At 48.7% G+C, this 20,206-nt stretch overlaps 1 protein-coding gene and 1 long non-coding RNA gene across 4 annotated transcripts in view; one reads left to right on the forward strand and one right to left on the reverse strand.

Annotated features, from left to right (window-relative positions):
• TAB1 (TGF-beta activated kinase 1 (MAP3K7) binding protein 1) overlaps positions 1 to 504 on the reverse strand; it is a 26,338-nt gene extending 25,834 nt beyond the window's left edge. The window contains exon 1 of the mRNA XM_033866011.2: positions 377 to 504. Within this exon, the coding sequence (XP_033721902.1) occupies positions 377 to 409 (33 nt within the window). The 5' untranslated portion in view covers positions 410 to 504. The remainder of the gene's footprint in view (positions 1 to 376) is intronic.
• Positions 319 to 16,110, forward strand: LOC109551285 (uncharacterized). 3 transcript variants are annotated; one of them, XR_012324176.1, is made up of 4 exons: positions 319 to 867; positions 2,016 to 2,226; positions 9,698 to 9,811; positions 14,019 to 16,110. It is a non-coding gene; the product is annotated as an uncharacterized lncRNA (long non-coding RNA). The 3 variants fall into 3 exon arrangements; XR_012324177.1 differs by having other exon boundaries at positions 327 to 867; positions 2,146 to 2,226; XR_004528831.2 differs by lacking the exon at positions 2,016 to 2,226 and having other exon boundaries at positions 403 to 867.
• The last annotated feature ends 4,096 nt before the right edge of the window (positions 16,111 to 20,206 follow it).

The raw sequence follows: 20,206 nt of genomic DNA on the forward strand, positions 1-20,206 counted from the left end.
ACGATGATTATTATCGCACGACCCGCCCAGGGCCCGGGGTAGGCTCGCTACCCCGGCTCTCTCGGCGGCCGCGCGCCACTGTCCCTGCAGACTCCAGAACGCTCCTACCCTCCACGCGCCCTTGACGCTCGCGGCCGCTGGACCGCGAATCCGAGCCCCCGACGGCCCGGCCGGCAACGCGCACGCGCGGGCCTTGCGGGGCCGCACGCACCCGGGGTCGGGAATGAGGGGGGGCCGGCCCGGGAAAGGGGAGGGCGGCGGCCACACCCTGCCAGGGACGGGGAGGCGACCAAAGGCGGAGAAGGAGCCGCGCTTGCACCCGACAGGTCCCCCCGGGCTCCCAACCCCCATCCCGAAGAGCGAGTGGGTTCCTCACATTCTGTAGCAGGCTCCTCCTCTGTGCCGCCATCTTGGAGGGACCCCCGCGAGCGCGCCCGCCTCCCGCCAGAGCAGGCGAGAAAGGCGGCTAGAGCGACCCAAAGCCGGCCAGGAGGACCGCGCTACCAGGAAGCTTGAGCCCAGCGCCACCCTACGGCCGAAGTAGGATGCGGCCGTAGGGAAGCGAGTGCGCAGGCGCGCTCTCCCACCCTTTCTCCCGTAAGAGAAAGGGAAGGACGGCTTCCTTATGTAGTAGCCCCTCTTCATCTTTATTTACAGAACTTTCTTCAGGATCCCTTTCAGGTGGGGCTCCTAAGACCCTGGATTAGGGTACTTTATGAGCACTATGGGGGCGGGAGAGGGCGAATTATTCATTCACTCAATAAATATTCATTGGGTGACTGTGCCTGGCCCTTTGGGGTGAAGCAGCAAGCAAGACAGGCCCTCCAAAAGCTAACATGTTAATTGGGAAGGACAACATTTACATGCGTAAGTCATTTCGAATGCTGCTGCTTACTGGGAAGGGAGTTTATGCATGTGGCAGGCGTGGCAGTGTGGCAGGTAACTGGCGACAAGGAAGGGCTGGAGGGGACAGCTAGTGCACAAGGCACGAGGAAAGGGAGCGGGTGGGTTCAGGAAGCATGGGTGTCACCGAAGGCCGCTGTGGCTGGAACAGAGATGGAGGGGGAGTGAGATGAAGGGGGTAGGGGGCAGGCTCTGACCTCGCTAGCCCCAGGCAGGAGTTGGGCTATTTGTCTGGAGGATAAAGGAAAGTTGTTGACTTCTGAGCAAGCCATTGACATGACCCTGTTGGTAGAAAGATCCCTTTGACTACTGTGTACAAAATTGGTGTTTAGAAGAGGATTGGCGTGGAGACAGAAAGACCAATTAGGAGAATGTTGTACTGGATCCAGGCAACAGTCCCTAGAGTGGTTTGTGTCAGCTGATGGCGGTGAACTTTATTTAGGAGATGAAATCGTCAGGGCTTGACCACGGATTGGTTGTGGGTGATGATGGGAAGAGATGTGTCAAAGATTCTCCCAGATTTCTGGCAAGAACAGCTAGGTCTGAGGAGAGGGAGAATGTTCATTTTCGACATGTTGGGTTTTTCTGGCTGCGCAGCGTGGCTTGTGGGATCTTAGTTGCCCGACCAGGGATTGAACCCCGGCCCTCGGCAGTGAAAGCGCGGAGTCCTAACCACTGGACCGCCAGGGAATTCCCTGGATATGTTGAGTTTGAGTTGCTTTTGAGACATGCAAGAAAAGAAGTCAGATCATTCCTTAGACAGAGAAGACTAGAGCTCAGAGCAGCGAGTTAGTAAGCAAAGCCAACAGAGAGTGAGCAGCTAGAGAGGCAGGGGGAGCAGAGGTGGCACAGAACCCAAGATGAGGGGGGCATGGGGAGCAACATGACATGCTTCTGAGAGATCCAGTTAGAAGGTAACCGAAGAAAGCCTGTTAGATTTAGCTGTCCGGAGGCCCTTGGCCCAGGCAATTCGGATGGAATGGTAGGACAGAAACCCAGATGCAGTGAGTTGAGGAATGGCTGGGAAATGGAGACACAAAAACCTTGAGAATAGGTGGTTCTTCCCAGTTGGTGGGAGGGAACATGGGTTTGAGAAGAGTTTTTTCTTTTAGGTTGGGAGAAACTTGAGCCTGTTTAAATGCTGAAGTAAAGGCTTAATAGAGAAGAGCTGATATTCAGAAGAGGGAAGAGGGAGGCAGTCTAGGACTGGGACGGTGATTCACCATCTTGCTGTCCTACCAGCACAGCTTCACATGGCCCAAGATGACTGCTTGAGCTCCAGTCATTTAGTCTGAGTTCATCCAGCAGGAAGGAAAGAGAAAGGTAGGAAGATGGCATTTGCTTCCTCCTCCTTTTTTTTTTTTTTTTTCAAATCAACATTTACTTGCAAGCAATCTCCCTTCCCTTTTAAGGAGACTTCAGAGGTGCCTCATGATGCTTCTCCTTACATCTGAATGGCAGTAACCTAGCCCCATGGCCATATCTCACTGAAAGGGAGGTCAGGAAATGAAGGCTTTGGACTGAGCTACAAAGTGACCAACTACAGTTTCTGTTACTGAAAAAAGATTGGGAAATGGATACCAGGAGCTTATGTGCAGTCTCTGCAATGAACGGGGTTGCTGAGGCCTGGTGGTTTGTCTGTTGAGGAAGAGTCTGGAAAGAATTAAGATTTGGAGTCCAGCCCACTCCATTCTAATTCCGGCTCCATATCCTGTCGCCTGTGTGACCTTGAACAAGCCACCTGCCCTCTCTGAGCCTCAGTATCCTCCTCTGTAGAATGAGAGTGATAATCTACCTGACAGAATGACTGCAAGGATTAAATGAGATGCCACGGGGAGACCTGACCTGTGGTAGGTGCTGATGTTTATTACATTCAGAGTAAACTTTAATTTTTTAAAAGAGAATAAACACGCATTGAGCATCTACTGGATGCCAGGAACTTGTTGGATGTTTTTTCATCATACACTTATTTACTTCTCACTCCAACCTGGTGAGATAGGTATTGTAATCTCCTAATTTATAAAGCAGGAAACTCCAATTCAGCAAGTCATCCAACATAGAAATGTCAGGATTTTGAACTCAGGTCTGACTCTGCAATGTTGTAATATAGTAAGACATGTATATTTCGTCTTCGTCCCAGTTCCTAGCACAGAGCTTCTGCAAGGGTTTTGAAATTTCCTGACAGAGGTGATAGGAGCATCTTTTGTTTTTCGTAACAGGCAGCTTTCCACTGTACTGGAGTTTACGGTTAATGAATGACTGGTGTCAGGAGGCCCCTAGATAACTTCAGGTTGGGGGTTAATCGCAGAGGGACCAACCTTGTGATTAGAGGATTGGAACTTTCAGTCCCCCCTCCCCTGCCCCAGGGAGGGGAGAGGGGCTGGAAATTGAGTTAATCACCAGTGGCCAGTGATTTCATCATTCATGCCTATGTAATGGAACCTCCATAAAAACCCTAAACGAAGGGGTTTGGAGAGCTTCTGAGTTGTGAGTGCATGCACTTCCTGGGAGCGTGGTACCCCCCAAACTCCATGGGGACAGAAGCTCTGTTCTCTGTGGACCCTACCAGATCTTACCCTATGTACCTCTTCATGTAGCTGTTTGTATCCTTTGTAATAAACCGGCAGAAGTAAGGTGTTTCCCTGAGTTATGTGAGCTGTTATAGCAAATTATGAAAGGTGAGGAGGGGGTGGAGGGAATCCCTGATTTGTAGCCAAATTGTACAGAAATGTGGGTAACCTGAGGAATCTCTACTTGCAACTGAAGAGGGGGACGGTCTTGTGTACTCGGCCCTTAACCTGTGGGGTCTGCACTGACTCCAGGCACTTAGCATTAGAATGAATTAAATTACAGGGCACCCCATTGGTGTCTGCAGAGAGCTGGAGAATTGCTGGCTGGGGGAACCACACACTTGGTGTCAGAAGTGTCCTGCTGGGACTTCCCTGGTGGCACAGTGGTTAAGAATCCGCCTGCTAGGGCTTCCCTGGTGGCGCAGTGGTTGAGAGTCCGCCTGCCGATGCAGGGGACATGGGTTCGTGCCCCGGTCTGGGAAGATCCCACATGCCGCGGAGCGGCTGGGCCCGTGAGCCATGGCCGCTGAGCCTGCGCGTCTGGAGCCTGTGCTCCGCAACGGGAGAGACCACAGCAGTGACAGGCCCGCGTAACGCAAAAAAAAAAAAAAGAATCCGCCTGCCAATGCAGGGGACACGGGTTCGAGCCCTGGTCTGAGAAGATCCCACATGCCGTGGAGCAATTAAGCCCGTGTGCCACAGCTACTGAGCCTGCGCTCTAGAGCCCGCAAGCCACAACTACTGAGCCCACGTGCCACAACTACTGAAGCCTGTGCGCCTGGAACCCGTGCTCCGCAACAAGAGAAGCCACCGCAATGAGAAGCCTGTGCACCGCAAGAAAGAGTAGCGCCTGTTCGCCACAACTAGAGAAAGCCTGTGCGCAGCAACGAAGACCCAACGCAGCCAAAAACAAATAAACAAAATTAAAAAAAAAAAAGTGTCCTGCTGTTGTGGGTAAAAACACGTTAGTAGGAGACACCAAGGCCTTTCCTGGCAACCAGTGAAGTAAGCAGACCCGCCAAGGCCCTTCCCAGCTAAGCCTCGGCATAACTTCTTCAAGTTTCTCAGACAACCACGTGTTTCCTGCCTCCGTCTTTGTCTCTGGGGTTCCCACACTTGCCTGCCCGGTGAACTTCTGCTCCATCTTCAAGACCCTTAGCAAATGAAAGCCCTTGACATTTTTCTTGATCCTGTAGGGGAGGAAAAATTTCCCTCTGCCCTTCTAGGTTCTCTTTGGCTGGTCTAATATAATTAAATTGGCATAAGACAGATCAACAGGAGAAAAACAATCAAATTTAATTTCGAACGTCCAGGAGCCCCAAACATATGAAGCTCAAAGAAGTGACTAAAGCAGGCAGCTTTTATACCTTGTAGGCAAAGAAACAATCACTTGTGAAGATTTGACAACACGGAAGCCTTTTTGCTTGGGGTAGCAAATTAATGAAGAAGTAACAAAGTTTGTTTATACAGCCTTCTTGGCCTTGAGACCTTGAATTCGCTATCTCTGGCAATAAGGATGCCTCCTCTCCTCCTGGTAGAGGGTATCTTCACATGGGAGATTTATTTCCTGCTTTTTCAGGGGGACAAAGGAGGGTAAGCATGTTCTCGCACTGGCTGTTTCCCAAGAAACTTTAATTCAAAATAATCAATATGCCAGAGTGGCATGTTTGGAGGCGGCCTGCCCTGAACCCCATCAATTCCCTCACCAAGAATCACTCCCTCAGTCATTTTTTGATCATTTAAAACCACAGGGCTTCCCTGGTGGCGCAGTGGTTGAGAGTCCACCTGACGATGCAGGGGACACGGGTTCGTGCCCCGGTCCGGGAAGATCCCACATGCCACGGAGCGGCTGGGCCCGTGAGCCATGGCCGCTGAGCCTGCGCGTCCGGAGCCTGTGCTCCGCAACGGGAGAGGCCACAACAGTGAGAGGCCCATGTACCGCAAAAAAAAAAAAAAAAAAAAAAAAAACAACACAGTTATTGTTTGGAGTGACCTTTCCGAGGACAGGAACTATGGCATTTCAGCTCTGGGTCTCCTCGTAGGCCCTGGGGAAGCTTCTCAGTGACCGTGTGTGGCATCAAATTGATTGAAGAGTCAGAGATGAATGGATACATTGGTAGATGAGGCAAGTGGGGGACAGGCAGTCCCAAGGTCCCCAAGTGACTTACAGGGGAGCTGGGACTAGACTTGGGGCTTCTAGATAACCCCCCAATGCCTCTTTCCACCCCTGACCCCCTAACCAATGCACCATGATGGGTCCTTTTTCCAAAATTCCTCGAGTCTGATCTTCCAGGGAGCAAAAGGACGCTGGGCTCAGCATGGCATTTGGGAGAACAAGCATTAACTCAGCGCCTCCTGTTTGCAGGACACTGAGCTCCCAAGGGGTAGGGGTGGATCCAAGGAAGTCCGCTGGGGACAGGCCCCCTTTTCTGGGGTCACCGTGCCTGGGAACCAAGCTGTAAAGTGGATCCTGTTTTCCCCAGGACAACCCTGTGGGTCAGAGTTTGCCAGCAGTCCAAGTCATGCTTCTGCCAAGGAACAAAGATGTCACAACTGCTGACCTTGATAACTGTTTAAACGGCCAGAGCAAGCTCCAGGTAGGTGCCCAGGTGGGCAAGCCACCTGGCAGGGACAAGGGCCCCGATGCACAGTGAAGCACACACATGGCCCAGGACATCAGATAACTCCGTGCCACCACACCGTGGCCTTTCCAAACCCCCAACAGCAGAAGAACAAACAGCCATGCAGAACAAACAGCCGTGCAGCTCGGTGGCCACCTTCTGGGAACTGAGAAGGGCTGTGCCTGGGGGTTGGATCCGCCCTTTGTCATGAGATCTTCAGCATGGCTTTCCCTGGCTCCAGCAAGCTCCCCATGGAGCCAGCAGGTGCCATCAGTCCTTTGTTCAGCCTCACACACAGCCCTGGCGAATCTGGCTTGCAGGTAACAGCTTGGAAAGGTGCTGTTAAAGACGCTGAAGAATACTTGGAAGAGAGAATCGCAGATTCGCCCACATCCCACCACCCTCATCCTCACCTTCCTTTCTGCCTTCTCCATTCTGGCTGGGAACCCAGGCAGATATTTTGGCCTGGTTGCCAAAAGGGAATGCAGAGACCACCTTGGGCTGGGCTCTCTGCCTTTCTGGGCTTTTCTTGGTCACAGGCATTTTGCCATGGGGCTGTGTGGTCTTCATACTGACCATCTGAAAGGATGCATCAGAGTCCTCTGAGCACCCCCTCATTTTCAAATGTTAGCTGATAAGCGTGTTTCCAGCTGGAGGCTATTATAAACAGCTTGGCAGCAGTCATTCATGTGATTGAAAACCATTCATTCAATTTCTTAGAGAAGCACAGTGAAATACATGGCGGGGGGGAGGGAATGATTTGCTTTACAATTTTAGCAAAGGGGAAAAAAGAAAACAAGGGGAGAGAGATAGAACCAGTGGGACAAAATCAGTATAATCTGGGGTGATGCGTGAATGGGATTTTGTGGTGCTGTTCTCTCCCTTTTTGGTGTATGTTTGAAATTTTTCATAAAAAATTAAAAATAGAAATGTAAACACAGTTCCTGCCCTGAAGGAACTCACAGTCCTGCAAGGAAACAGACAATGAACCAGACCCTGGCAGAGCAGTGTGACAGGGCTAGCATGGGGCTAGGGGACCCAGAAGAGGGCCACCTCCTCTGACTTAGGAAATCAGGGAAGGCTTCCCAGAGGAAGTGACATCTTAGCTGAGGCCTGAAGGATACATAGGAGGTGGTCAAATGATATGGAAGGGAAGGGTGTTCCAGGCAGAGGTACCTGCAAGAGCATACAACTGGTAGAGAAAGAAAGGTGGCAGCTAACGCCTGAAGCGATGGTCTGTCTGGCTTCAGTGTTGGTGAGGCTGAGCCAAAGCTGGAGCAGAGGCAGGGGCAGGACCAGCGGTGCTTCGTGATCCGTAAGTGTCTGGGGACCTCCAGGTGCCTGGCAGCTGGGGAAGGATGTGATCAGATCTGGATTTGAGGCTGATCGTTCTGATCTCTGTGATTCCTGGGCGCGGGGTGGATTGTGGGTGGTGGAGAAAGCCCCAGGCGTCCTCACGTTCGCAGCTTTACTTTCCCCTGAATTACTCCTTTACGATCATTTCCAGAATGCTCACCCCCACGTCGTGCTCTCAATTTCTCTGTGCACTACTGCTATCTTCACTTTGGTTTACCTCTTCAAAGATGCTGTGACCTCTTTGAAAGCCGGGACTAGGTTTTACTCATCTCTGCAACCCCAGTGTTTCGCACATAGCAGACACTAAATAAATGCTTTGTGAATGAATGAACTTTTATTGAGCACGTACCAAGTGCCAAGCACTTTTCTCAGTGCTTTACACATATTACTTCGTGTGCAGGGTTGTCATAACCACTCCCGTGGAATGTGTTACTATTACCCCTGTCTGGGATATGCCATCAGACCATGATGCAGGTCTGAAGGTCTGACTCCTGGGGGTGGGGGTGGGGGGCGGGGGGTTGAGTAAGAAGGGTCTCAGATGGTAGGTATTGCAGTCATAGGAAAGTGTCAGGAGACTAACCTGGAGAGTCCTGGTTAAAGGCGTCCTGTGTCTCGTGGGGACCAGCCCGAGTTAGCTCCCCTCTGCTCAGTCACTAGTTAGGAGCAGTCCATTCCTGCAACCTTGGCAGGAACATGAGGGTGGATCTGGAAAGGCAGCAGCTGGAGCCGTCTGTCAGTGATATGCACAATCCCTATTTTACAGTCATGAGAAATGAAGCCCAGAGAAGTTAGGTCACTTGCCCAAGATCACACAGCTAGGAAGCAGTGGAGCTCCTTTGCTTCAAGGGCTGTCTTTGTGACCCCCTACTTCATGACAGTGTTGTTATGGGTTGAATCGTGTCCCCCCAGATTCATGAAGTCCTAATCCCCAGTACCTCAGAATGTGACCTTATTTGAAAATAGGTCGTTGCAGCTGTAATATGTTTTGTTTTGGCCGTGCTGCCTGGCATGTGGGATCTTAGTTCCCCAATCAGGGATCGAACCCACGCCCCCTGCAGTGGAAGCACGAAGTCTTAACCACTGGACCGCCAGGGAAGTCCCAGATGTAATATGTTAATATGTGATCATACTGGAGTCAGGTGGGCCTCTAATCCGATATGACGGTGTGAATTCCTCTCTAAAGTGGAGCCGTAATACCTACTTCACAGTGTTGTCGTGGGTTCACAACACGTGGGGGAATGTATGCAAAGATGTCCAAACTGGGAAAGGCAGGGTGGTGCTCTTATTACGGAGAGGGAGACTGAGGCCCGGGGAGTTGAAGTGGCAGCTAGAATGTGGCAGAGCCAGGATGTGAACGCAGGCCCCTTGGAGCCCCGGGTGGATCTGACTTCCTCTGGTCCCTGCCAACCCCTGGAAATGGCCCAGCGTGACAAGAGGAAGCTGACTCCGGCAGGAATGTGCCCCGGCCCCCAGCCAGCAGCATGACCGAGGCTGGGATCCTTCCCCAGCTCGGTTCCAGCTCCTGACCATGGCCGGGTGCTCGCGGACAGCACCATGTCCTGTGGCTCCTGTCCCTGCCTCCTGTGGCTCAACCCTCTGGAGGATATCTGTGCAGGGGACTCCTCTGGCCAGCCACCCCCGGGGCCCAGTCGTGACCTCCCTCCTGCATCTGCCCCTCAGCTCTGTCTGTGGAGACTCCTGGCTTCCGAGCCGTCCAAGGGAAGCAGGTCCTCCTTGAGTCCAGCCCGGTGCCACCAGGCTGCCCATCTGCCAGGCAGGCTGTTTCCCCACCTGGCAGCTCCTGGAGACAAGGCCTCTCCTTTCCAGTGCTCCAGACCCCTCCCTGAGCACCCCAGACCCCCAGTGCCCACCCCAGGCTTCAGGAGCCCAAAGGAAGGGGAGTTTGCTGGAAGACGGTCAGAACTGACAAAGAAAAGGGCAAAAGGTGTCTTTCCTGAGCATCCAGAGGGCTATGGAAAAAGCAGGACCGGTGTTTGAGTCTCAGCTAGAACACTGCTAGCTGCGTGGCCCTCCATCCAGCCACTCATTCAACAAATACCTACCTAGCACCTACCGTGCATCAGACCCTTAGAGAGGGCGGTATATGCACGACTCTGGACTCAGACAGACCTGGTTCAAGTCCCAGCTCAGCCCTTTACTGTGTGACCTCAGATGAGTTGCTTAACCTCTCTGAGCTTTCTTTGTCTCATCAGTTAAATGGAAGGAATTTTACCATCCTCTTTTCAGGATTGCTGGGAAGATAGAATAGACATCGGTGAGGAGTTTTGCATGCACCCGGCACCCAATGAGTACTCCATAAATGGCCTTGTTGCTGCTATAGAAGGTGCTGGAGGTTGAAAGGTAAGTAACATGGAGCCCCTGCCCTTGAGAAGCAAATGGAGAGAGAGAGATGAACCTGAATCAGTGATTAGTAAAAACACACCCTGGGTTTGGCGTAGAAGGACAGACACGCTGGATGGGGTGGGGGCGGGGAGGAATAAAGAGGATGGAGAATCCAAAAGGCTTCCCAGAGGAGGTGCCCAACCTTAGGGAATTCAGCTAACTTCTCTAAACATCTCATCAATTGTTTATTTTCTTTAATGAGTAATTCTTAGGCAAAACTGTAGTCACCAAAAGCAGGTCAGTAGGTACCAGGGGTGCAGGGAAGCAGTTGGATAGCACTGTACATATTATTTTATAACCTGTTTTTTCCACTGAATATAATTTTAATGTTTTATTTCATTATTCTTCTACAATAAAGTTCTTATTTCCCTCATGGTATTCCATTGTAAAGATACAACCAAGATTAATTAACCAGTTTCCCTTGCATGATGTCTTGGTTGTTTCCTGCTCCTCAGGATTCAACTCCAGGTTGCATGGTGTATCCCTGTAGACCAAGATTTCTTAACCTTCTCTGTGCAAGAGAGCCCCTGGCCACCAGAAGAAGCCTGCCACCCCCCAAAAATAATATTTTAAAATGCATAAAATAATATACCAAAGTTTGCAAAGGAAACCAATTATCCTGAAACACATTTATCAAAATATGTTGTAAAATTGGGCTACAGCGGTCCAAAGAAGGTGTGAGACCCATGGAACAGAGCAGCCCACGGGTCTTCAGGCTGGCTGTGGCCTGAAGCACCCAGCCCCACCCAGCCCCGCCCAGCCACGATCAGCTGAACCCCGTAACACCCACAGATGTGTGAGTTTATTTTAAACCACTGAGTTTTGGGACTTCCCTGGTGGAGCAGTGGCTAAGACTCTGCACTCCCAAGGCAGGGGGCCCGGGTTCGATCCCTGGTCAGGCAACTAGGTCCCGCATGCATGCTGCAACTAAAAGTTTGCATGCCACAACTAAGGAGCCCACGTGCTGCAACTAAGGAGCCCTGGAGCCTCAACTAAGCAGCCCGCCTGCCGCAACTAAGACCCGGCACAACCAAATAAATAAATAGAAATAAATATTGAGTTTTGGAATAGTGTGTTACACAGCAAAGGCTAACTGATAACAGTGGGGGAGGATAGTCTTCCTACAGAAAGCATCACCTAAGCTTATGATTAAACCTGGAGCAGAAATGGCAAATAAGCATGTGAAAAGATGCTCCACATGTCTTTGGGGAACTGCAAATTAAACAACAATGAGTTACCACTACATACTTATTAGAATGTCTAAAATCCAAAACACTGACACCACCAAATGCTCGCAAGGATGTAGAACAAGAGGAATTTTCCTTCATTGCTGGTGGGAATGCAAAACGGCACAGACACTTTGGAAGACAGTTTGGTGGTTTCTTACAGAGTTAAACATAGTTTCACAATATGATCCAGTAATTGCGCACCTTAGTATTTATCTAAATGAGTTGAAAATTACATCCACACAAAAACCTGCACATGGATATTTATAGAAGCTTTATTCATGATTGCCAAAACTGAAGCAACCAAGATATCCTTCAGTAGATGAATGGATAAAGAACTGTGGGAATTCAGACAAGGAAATATTATCAGAGATAAAAGGAAATGAGCTATTGGGACTTCCCTGGCGTTCCAGTGGTTAGGACTCTGCACTTTTCACTGCTGTGGCCGGGGGTTCAATCCCCAGTCAAGGAATTAAGATCCTGCAAGCCGCACAGCACGGCCAAAAAAAAAAAAAAAGAGCTATTAAGCTTCATGAAAAGACGTGGGGTAACCTTAACTGCATATTGTTAAGTAACGAAGCCAGTCTGAAAAGGCCACGTACTGTATGATACCAGCTATATGACATTCTGGAAAAGGCAGAACTAGACACAGTAAAAAATCAGTGGTTCCAGGGGTTCAGGAAGAGAGAGGAAGGGAGGAATAGGTGAAGCACAGGGCATTTCTAGGGCAATGCAGATATTCTATATGGTACTGTAATGGTGGATACGTGACATTATGCATTTGTCAAAACCCATAGAATGTGCAACATAAAGAGTGAACCCTGATGTAAACTGTGGACTTTAGTTAAGCATAATGTATCGTTCATATATACAATGAAATACTACTCAGCCATAAAAAAGATTGAAATAATGCCATTTGCAGCAACATGGATGGGCCTAGAGATTATCATACTAAGTGAAGTAAGTCAGGAAGAGAAAGATAAATACCATTTTATATCACTTATATGTGGAATCTAAAATATAACACAAATGAACTTATCTATGAAACAGAAACAGACACACAGACATAGAGAACAGACTTGTGGTTGCCAAGGGAGAAGGGGGATGGGGGAGGGAGGGATTGGGAGTTTGGGGTTAGCAGATGAAAACTATTATATATAGAATGGGTAAACAACAAGGTCCTACTGTACAGAGCAGGGAACTATATTCGATATCCTGTGATAAACCATAATGGAAAAGAATATAAAAAAGAATATGTATAACTGAATCACTTTGCTCTACAGTAGAAATTAACACAACTGTACTTCAACAAAACAAATTTTTTCAAAGTAGTAATAATAATGCATCATTATTGGTTTAACAATGGTGACAAATGTATCAGTAATGCAGGACATTAATAATAGGGTAAACTCTGGGGGCAGTGAGATGAGAAGTATGTGGGAACTTTCTGTATTTCCTGCTCAATTTTTTTTTTTTTCTTTTTTTTCCCCGGTACGCGGGCCTCTCACTGTTGTGGCCTCTCCCGTTGCGGAGCACAGGCTCCGGACGTGCAGGCTCAACGGCCATGGCTCACAGGCCCAGCCGCTCCGCGGCATGTGAGATCTTCCCAGACCGGGGCACGAACCCGTGTCCCCTGCATCGGCAGGCGGACTCTCAACCACTGCGCCACCAAGGAAGCCCAATTTTTGTTAACACTTTTTAAAATTTTTATTTATTTATTTTTGGCTGCGTTGGGAATTCGTTGCTGCACACGGGCTTTCTCTAGTTGTGGCGAGCGGGGGCTACTCTTCGTTGAGGCGCGCGGGCTCAGTAGTTGTGGCTCACAGGCTCTAGAGCACACGCTTGGTAGTTACGGCTAATGGGCTTAGTTGCTCCGTGGCATGTGGGATCTTCCCGGACCAGGGCTCGAACCCGTGTCCCCTGCATCGGCAGGCGGATTCTTAACCACTGCACCACCAGGGAAGTCCCTTCCTGCTCAATTTTAATTTTTTTTTTTTTTTTTTTTGGCCACGCAGCGTGGCTTGTGGGATCTTAGTTCCCCAACCTGGGATTGAACCCGGGCCCTTGGCAGTGAAAGCGCCAAGTCCTAACCACTGGGTCACCAGTGAATTCCCTCCTGCTCAATTTTATTTTCTGTCGGTTTTACTGAGATATTACTGACGCACAGCACTGTATAAGTTTAAAGTGTACAACATAGTGATTTGACTAACATACATCATGAAATGATGACCCCAGTAAGTTTAGTGAATATCCATCGTCTCATATAGATACAAAATTTAAAAAAATAGAAAAAAGTTGTTTTCCTTGTGATGAGAACTCTTAGGATTTACTTCCTTCAAAACTTTTCATATGTAACATACAGCAGCATTCATTATATTTATCAGGTTGTGCATTACATCCCTAGTACTTATTTATCTTATAACTGGAAGTTTGTACTTTTGACCACCTTCATCCAATTCCCCCTTTCCCCACCCCCCCACCCCTGCCACAAATCTGATCTCTTTTTCTGTGAGTTTGTTCAGTTGTTTTTGAAATATAATGACCTACAATACTATGTTAGTTCTTGGTGCACAGCAGAGTGATTCGATATTTCTGTACATTTCAAAATGATCACCACTCAACTTTTACGTAAACCTGAACCTGCTCTAAAAAATAGTCTTATGAAACAAAAGAAAATGGGTTGTACTTATGGCTGTGCTTCTTATGAATGCATTTAATAGCAAGATCCCATAGCGGGGCTAATAATGATGGAACTCTGAAATGGTGATGAGTGGCCGACGCTCTGATTTCTGCAACGCTGTGATTTCTGTTGACAGCAAAGCCACAGGTATGGCTAATTCTACTGTGGTTTGCTGCCTATATTTGTAAGTGAAGGAAGTGCTAAATTTCATCGAGACGTTCCTGGAAATAAAGGTGTCGTGTTTTTGTTCCCCATCCAGGTTCACAGATCCCTGCTGTACAGTTACCTTTCTTTGACCTTCTGATAAACTCCCAGAAATGGTTTTGTCGGGTCAGAAGATGCACATTTTTAAAAGGTTTTGCTGCAATTGGAAGATTGTCTTCCAGTTTGCAGGTGCAGTTTCCAGTCACCCAGCATATAAAAGGGCTTGTTCTTCTGCCTCCAACCTGCAGCCAGGGGTCCTGGGATTCTGCATCCCCTGGGCCACTCTGCTCTCTAATACTGAAGTGAAAATCACCTAAGCGTCAGCCCGGGAGACCACGCCTTCCAAGGCTCACTTTGCCAGTGACTTCCAAGCCATGCTTTCTGTTTCCTGCTCTGACCTGGTTGCCACTCGTCACCTCGGCCACCTCCCTTCCTCTGGACCACTGCCTTTCTCCCCAGAAATGGGTAACCTCCTGCCATCTGGTGACATCTCCAGGCTTCAGCTCTCAGGATGGCTTCTCTGGGCTCAGCACCCCCCCTGAATTCCCTAAAACACAGCTACCACCAACCTGACAAAACCTGGCTGCAGGTTTGGGGAGAACAAAAGACAGATGTAAATCAGAGATCAGGGACTTCCCTGGTGGTCCAGTGGTTAAGACTCCGTGTTCCCAATGCAGGGGGGCCTGGGTTCGATCCCTGGTCAGGGAACTAGATCCCACATGCCGTAACTAAGAGTCCACAGGCCGCAACTAAAGACCCAGCACAGCCAAATAAATAAATAAATATTTAAAAATTAAAAATAAACTGGAAGTCCACAGTCTGGGATTCTTCACGGGGGCCACATGCCTGCTTTCTTCTTAGCCCCCACTGGCCTCTGTGCAGGGGCTCAGTGCCCTTGACTGGGTCCCTATTGCCCAGCATGTAGACCTCCCCATCCCCCCACCCCAGGGGAGAAGAAATCCTGGCCTCCTGTCTAAAGCTTGCTTCACCTCCTTCTCCTACACCCTCCTGCACAGAGCAGTCCAAAATCGAGATTAAGGGGGGAGAAAAAGTTCTTTAACTAGCTGACCCAGTTTATATAACTGAATAGAATACTTAACATCTTAGTCTAAAGCAGCTGTCTTTGGGCGTCCCCAAGAACAGCAGGAAGCTCTTACTTCACAGCTGCCTGACCAAGAGGGCTCAAGAAAGTGGTCTTTCCAAGACAATCCAGAACAAAGGGACGATCGTCTCTGTAAACAGATCCCCTCTGCTGCCCTAGAATGCAAAAGACGTTTATAACCTTTACGGTTGTCACAGTTTCTCTCATCGGCAGTTTTATGATGCATTCTCCCATGGCGCCCCATGACGCTCTCGTTTTATTAAAATGAATGTTTGATAATTTAGTAAAATTTATTTTTTTAATTAATTTATTTATTTTGGCTGCATTGGGTCTTCATTGCTGCGCACGGGCTTTCTCTAGTTGCAGCGAGCAGGGGCTACTCTTTGTTGCAGTGCATGGGCTTCTCATTGCAGTGGCTTCTCTTGTTGCGGAGCACGGGCTTTAGGTGCATGGGCTTGAGCAGTTGTGGCTCGCGGGCTTTAGAGTGCAGGCTCAGTAGTTGTGGCACACGGGCTTAGTTGCTCCGTGGCATGTGGGATCTTCCCAGACCAGGGCTCGAACCCGTGTCCCCTACATTGGCAGGTGGATTCTTAACTACTGCACCACCAGGGAAGTCCCTAATTTGGTAAATTTTAAATGGTACTTCAATTTGATTTAATTTATATTTCTCTGGTTACTAGAAAAATTGAACTCTGGCCCATTTAAATTTCTTCCTATGTGAATTGTCTGTTTAGATTAGGAACCTATGTTTCTCTCTGGTAACATGTAGGAAGTATTTTTCCCAGTTTTCCGTTGTCTTTTTAACTTAATTTGTTGACCTAAAGCGTTTACACTTTTACGTAGTCAAGTCTCTTAGTACTTTCCTTTCTGGTGGCCGCCTTCTGTGTTATGCTGAGAAAGACCTCCCCTACCCCAAATTCACATAAATAATCACTTAAATGGTTGTGTTTACTCCATTTGGAGTTTTAATGCAGTGTAAGGGGTCCAACTTGATTGTTTCCAAGTATATAGCCAATTTCACATTAAAGTCTTCTATTGAATAGTCTCTTCTTTCCCCCACGGCTTTGAAATGCTACCTTTATTAGTTTTGGAAATCCTATACACCAGTTCCTTTGTTTTTAAAATCCCTACTACCTCCCAGCGGTGTGATGATGATTAAATGAAGTAGCATCTTCAGAGCCTTTAGCACGAGAACATAGAATCTGCTCCAAACATGTTGGTTCTCGTCCCTTCTCCTTCTCTTTCCCAGTCCCATTTCCCTCTTCTCATGCCACATGCATCTACCATTTGACCTTGGGATTCTGGGAACAGTCCCAGATTCACAGAAGATGTTTACTAAGGCCTTTGCCATTTGGGCCCCCCAAACTGCTTTTTCACCTGTTAATCATCTCAGCCAGGGTGACCTTGCTCGTGAGAACTGGATGAGTGAGCCCCCGGTGAGGAAGGTGGTAATTACACAGTGCTGGGGAGGTGGGAAGGGGTGGTCAGGGAAGAGTTCACAGTGGAAGTGACCTCGGAGCTGGGTCTAGGAGGGGAGAGGAATTGGGCAGGCAGAGAAGGGAGAAGGCATTTCAGGCCAAGGGAACAGCACGACCAAGGGGTGGGTTGCGGGGTGTTGGGCAATGGCTGAAGTTGAATGTGGCAGGATGCTGGGGATGGCAAGTCAGGGAGGGTGCACGGGAAAGAGTAAGGCTTCATTTAAGTGGGAGAGTCACGTGATCATACTTGTGTTTTTGGAAGATCACCCCAGGCCAGGCAGCAGGCAGGGAGACCAGGACTAAGAGGCTGCTAAGAAAACCCAAATAAAAGTCCAGGGGTGGTGGCCTGGACTAGAATGGTGGCCATGAGGAGGAAAGGAAATGGGCAGTTTTCCAAAATATCCAAATAGGTAAAATAGAAAGAATGGCCTTAGATTGGCAGAGAGGGGAGCTGAGGATGCCTCCTGGGTGCCTGGCTCGGGCAGCTGGGCCAATGGTGGAGGGTTTCCTGAGACAGGAGGAGCAGGTTGGGGCCCGGGTTGGGAGGACTTGGGGATGGATGGGGAGAGGCAGGGGTGGAGAAGACACAGAAAAATTCAAAATATGCAAACTCAGTGTATTACTGTATGCATTCCTGGCATCTGTTGTGAAAGGGCAGAACCAAGGAAGTGGCAGAAGGATGGTGGGAAGTGGATGGTTTAAAAAATACTTAGGGGGCTTCCCTGGTGGTGCAGTGGTTGAGAGTCCGCCTGCCGATGCAGGGGACACGGGTTTGTGCCCTGGTCCAGGAAGATCCCACATGCCACGGAGCGACTGGGCCCGTGAGCCATGGCCGCTGAGCCTGTACGTCCAGAGCCTGTGCTCCGCAACGGAAGAGGCCACAACAGTGAGAGGCCCGCGTACCGCAAAAAAAAAAAAAAATTTAGGAAGTTGAGTCAATAAGATCCGGGGGTGGATTTCTGCAGAGAGGGATAAATCTCGGATAAGACCCCCGGCGGGAACTGGAGACTGATGGCATCTTTTTCTGAGATGGTGAACACAGAGAAAAGTGGAGGTTTGGTGGGAAGATCAATTCAGTAGCTCAACAATTCCCAATTAAGCACCTAACTGCTCTATGCCAGGTACCTTTTTTCTTAAATTTTTATTGGAGTATAGTTGATTTACAATGTTGTGTCAGTTTCAGGTGTACAGCAAAGTGAATCAGTTATACATATATATACATATATCCACTCTCTTTTTTTTTAATGCCAGGTACTTTTGTATTTGGGATAGAGCAAAGACAAGATCTCTACTCTCGTGAGATGTACATTCAGTGAGGAGAGCCAGACAGTAAAGAAATAAACAGACAAACATGTTAAATGGTAAAAAGTGCTACGGAGGAAAATAAAGTGGGGGTGGGGACTGCTGTTTTTAAAGGCATGACTAGGGAAGATGCCATTGAGAAGGTGTCATGTGGGCAGAGACTTGGAGTGGGGAAGAGAATTCCAGGCAGAGGAAACTGCAAGTGCAAATGCCCTGAGGCAGGAACGTGCTAGGTGTGTTCAAGACACAGTGAGGAGGCCAGTGTGGCTGGAGAACATGTGATGGGAGAAGTGGCAGAGGCAGATCCTGTGGGGCCATGTAGGTCATTGTAAAGACTCCGGCTTTTATGCTCAGAAGGACAGGAAAACTTTCTGGAGAGTCTTAAGCAGAAGAGGACCATGAGCTAACCTGTATTTTATCTTTTTTTATTTTTTAATTAATTAATTTATTTTTGGCTGCATTGGGTCTTCGTTGCGGTGCACGGGCTTCTCATTGTGGTGGCTTCTCTTGCTGCAGAGCACGGGCTTTAGAGCGCAGCCTCAGTAGTTGTGGTGCATGGGCTCAGTAGTTGTGGCTCACGGGCTCTAGAGCGCAGGCTCAGTAGTTGTGGTGCACGGGCTTAGTTGCTCCGTGGCATGTGGGATCTTCCCGGACCGGGGATCGAACCCGTGTCCCCTGCATTGGCAGGCAGATTCTTAAGCACTGTGCCACCAGGGAAGCTCTAACCTGTATTTTAAAAGCTTAGTGATTAAGAATTCTTTGGTCTTTAGATTCCCAATTCCACCATTTTCTAGCTGGGTTACCTTGGATAAGTTTTATGTATATATACATATATGTATGTATGTATTCTTTTCCAGATTCTTTTCCATTATAGGTTACTACAAGATATTGAATATAGTTCCCTGTGCTATACAGTAGGTCCTTGTTGTTTATCTATTTTATATTTAGTAGTGTGTATCTATTAACCCCATGTTCCAAATTTATCCCTCCCTTCTTGGACAAGTTATTTAATTTCTCTGTGCCTCAGTTTCATTATCTGTAAAATGATGATAATAATAGTACTCATTCTGTATGGATATTGTGAGGATTATATAAAGTTAATATAAAGAAAGCACTTAGAACAGTTTCTGGCACATTATAGCACCGTACAGTGGGAGCAGTGATTATGATAATATTGAATAGTTATATCTTGGCTGCTGGCATTGAGAACAGACTGGAGGGGACCACGGTGGAAGCAGGGATGCCATCTGGGCAGCTCCTGCCGTGGTCCAGGAGAACGATGAGAAGGGCTTGGACTAGAGGCCACAGTGGAAATGGAGAATTAGGAAGAGCTTACAGCATTTGCCAATGGATCAGATGTGAAATACGACAGAAAGGGGAACCAAGGACCGCGCCAAGGATTTCCCCCTGAACATGCGGAAGACGGAGTTCACTGAGCTGGGGAGTCTGGGTTTCAGGGCGGAACGTCATCGGGACTTGGGCTTTGAGTATGTTAAATGGGAGATGTCGACGAGGTATCTCCGTGTAAAGGCGCTTGGATCTACAAGTGACCTGAGCTGGGGGTGTCACCTTGGGAGTGGTCAGTATACGGTGGATGTTTAAAGCCAACAGACCAGATGGGCTCACCCAGGAAGCGAGTATGGATTGAGAAAAGGGCCAAGGATGGGTCTGGGAGTCTGCCATGTTGACGCTAGGGCTCAACCGATGCCACCACCCAATTGATGTGACTTGAGAAGCCTGCAGACTTTGGAAAAAGCTTGAGTAAAAGGTTTTTGGTTTTGTCGGAGCTCTCTCAAACCTTTGAAGTAGCGTTTCTAGGACATGTATTGGGACAGGCTTGGGAAGACAGCAGAGATGGGTAAGCCCAGAGGATGGGTGGGTACCAAAGCTGAAGCCTTTGCTGATCCAGAAATATTCAGAGCCGGGGGAATTGTTGCATAAAACAGCCTTTAAGGATATGTGAACTACTGAAAGTGTATAAAAATATTTCAACAAAAAGCAGCAAAGTGGCTAAGAGCATTTTTTTTTTTTTTTTGGCCGCACCGCCCAACATGCGGGATCTTAGTTCCCCAACCAGGGATCAAACTCGCGCCCCCTGCAGGAGAAGTGTGGAGTCTTAACCACTGGACCACCAGGGAAGTCCCAGAGCATGGGTTTTTTGGTTTTTATAAATTTATTTATTTATTTTCGGCTGCGTTGGGTCTTCGTTGCTGCGCGCCGGCTTTCTCTAGTTGCAGCGAGTGGGAGCTACTCTGCGTTGCGGTGCGTGGGCTTCTCATTGCAGCGGCTTCTCTTGTCGTGGAGCACGGGCTCTAGGCACGCGGGCTCAGTAGCTGTGGCTCGCGGGCTCTAGAGCGCAGC

The sequence above is a fragment of the Tursiops truncatus genome, chromosome 11, assembly GCF_011762595.2.
Source record: "Tursiops truncatus isolate mTurTru1 chromosome 11, mTurTru1.mat.Y, whole genome shotgun sequence".
Lineage (NCBI taxonomy): Eukaryota > Metazoa > Chordata > Mammalia > Artiodactyla > Delphinidae > Tursiops > Tursiops truncatus.